This window comes from Hippocampus comes, unplaced genomic scaffold (assembly GCF_001891065.2).
Source record: "Hippocampus comes isolate QL1 unplaced genomic scaffold, H_comes_QL1_v1.1 C16951466, whole genome shotgun sequence".
Lineage (NCBI taxonomy): Eukaryota > Metazoa > Chordata > Actinopteri > Syngnathiformes > Syngnathidae > Hippocampus > Hippocampus comes.
This window is the reverse complement of record NW_017841353.1, coordinates 1-1,359: the sequence shown is the minus strand read 5'-3', so window position 1 is coordinate 1,359 and position 1,359 is coordinate 1. Positions and strand designations below refer to the sequence as shown.

Below are 1,359 nucleotides of genomic sequence, written 5' to 3'. Positions count from 1 at the left end.
ATTTTTCCCCCTTAGAAATGAATGGAAATGACGTTGAATCTATGTTTATAGTACAGTAGCTAGAATTGTTGTGAATTTGAAATGTTTTGTAAGGGTAAATATTTCAGGTATTTGTCATTAAAAAAACTCACTTTTTTTTTTTTTTTTACTTTATTCATAAAATAAATAAATAAATAAATAAAAATTTATGTTGCTTTTAGTTAATTTTCGTTAACTACAATAACCCTGGGCAAGTCTCGGTCGCTGAATAGTGGGGATTCACGAGTGTCGCTACCTCTCTGGCTATCTTCTCCTTCCTCTCCTGGACCTTGAGCAGCAGTTCCTTCTGCTGAGGTGACAGCTTGAACGTGGCCTGGGAGGGCGCCCCGCTGGCTGACTGCACTCGCCTCTTGGTTCCTCTCTTCTGACCTCCTCTGTGGCTGTGGCAGGCCGAGCTTGGCCTTCCCGGAGGGTGAGGTGCCCGCAGGCGATCGGAAGTAGCTCCGACGGGCAAGTGAGGCGAGGGGAGGGAAGTTGGGCTCTTCTTGAAGCTGCTTGTGTGCTCCAGTGTGATTGGAGGGAGAAGGCCTTGATTCTCCACCTCTTTGAGGCTGACGAGGTCAAACCTGCCATCTTTTTCCACAAGGACCCTTCCCTCTTTTGGCCCTTCATCTCTCATCCCACCTTGATGCTCCTCTCGAGGGGACAGTTTCAGTTCAGACAACCTCCCTGACACTTCCATCTCTGTGTCATCCACCTCTCTGGCATCATTTTCCGATTGCAAGGGAGGCACCGCTAAGGTAACCAGTGTCTCTTTAAACTGAAGTCGCCGCCTCCTGCTCAAATTTGGAGCTTCTTGATCCTGCAGCTCCTTGTTGGCTTGTTGGATTTTCCCTTGGATGTATTTCTTTTCCTCGTCCGTCTGCTCACCCACACCCAAAGGAGGTGGTGTCGCATGAAAGGACTTATCGGGGCTGTCTCTGTCCAAATCGTACTCGAGTGGGTCCATCGGTGAGGGCCACCTCTCCTCATCGTCCTCTTGCTCATCAGAGTTGTTGCTTCTCTCCTTCACTTTAAGTTGTTTCTCATCCTCGGCCAGCTCTTTGTCAATGTCCGCTTCAATGTCATCATAGTTAGGTCCCTGTGTGGTGTTAACATGCATTTAGTACAGGGGTGAACAAACTTCTCTATGACTATTTCTTCAATTCAATTCATTTTCCCACAATATTTAACAGACTCAGAATGAACGGATGGGTCGTATCCACCCAATCTTATATATGGCTGTTTTTTTACTCAGCCGCTAGTCGTACTATAGACGTCTCCCAAACATGCTATTTATTTACAGTAGTTTGTACTGTAAAGCCCTTATTTATGGCTTCT

The 1,359-nt window shown here is 46.2% G+C and overlaps 1 protein-coding gene across 1 annotated transcript; it reads right to left on the bottom strand.

The window, feature by feature from the left end:
• Positions 1 to 214: 214 nt before the first annotated feature.
• LOC109509568 (coiled-coil domain-containing protein 181-like) lies at positions 215 to 1,268 on the bottom strand. Its single transcript, XM_019859400.1, has one exon. It carries the CDS (start codon positions 1,139 to 1,141, stop codon positions 215 to 217), a length of 927 nt encoding a protein of 308 aa, XP_019714959.1. The 5' UTR covers positions 1,142 to 1,268.
• Between the last annotated feature and the right edge of the window lie 91 nt (positions 1,269 to 1,359).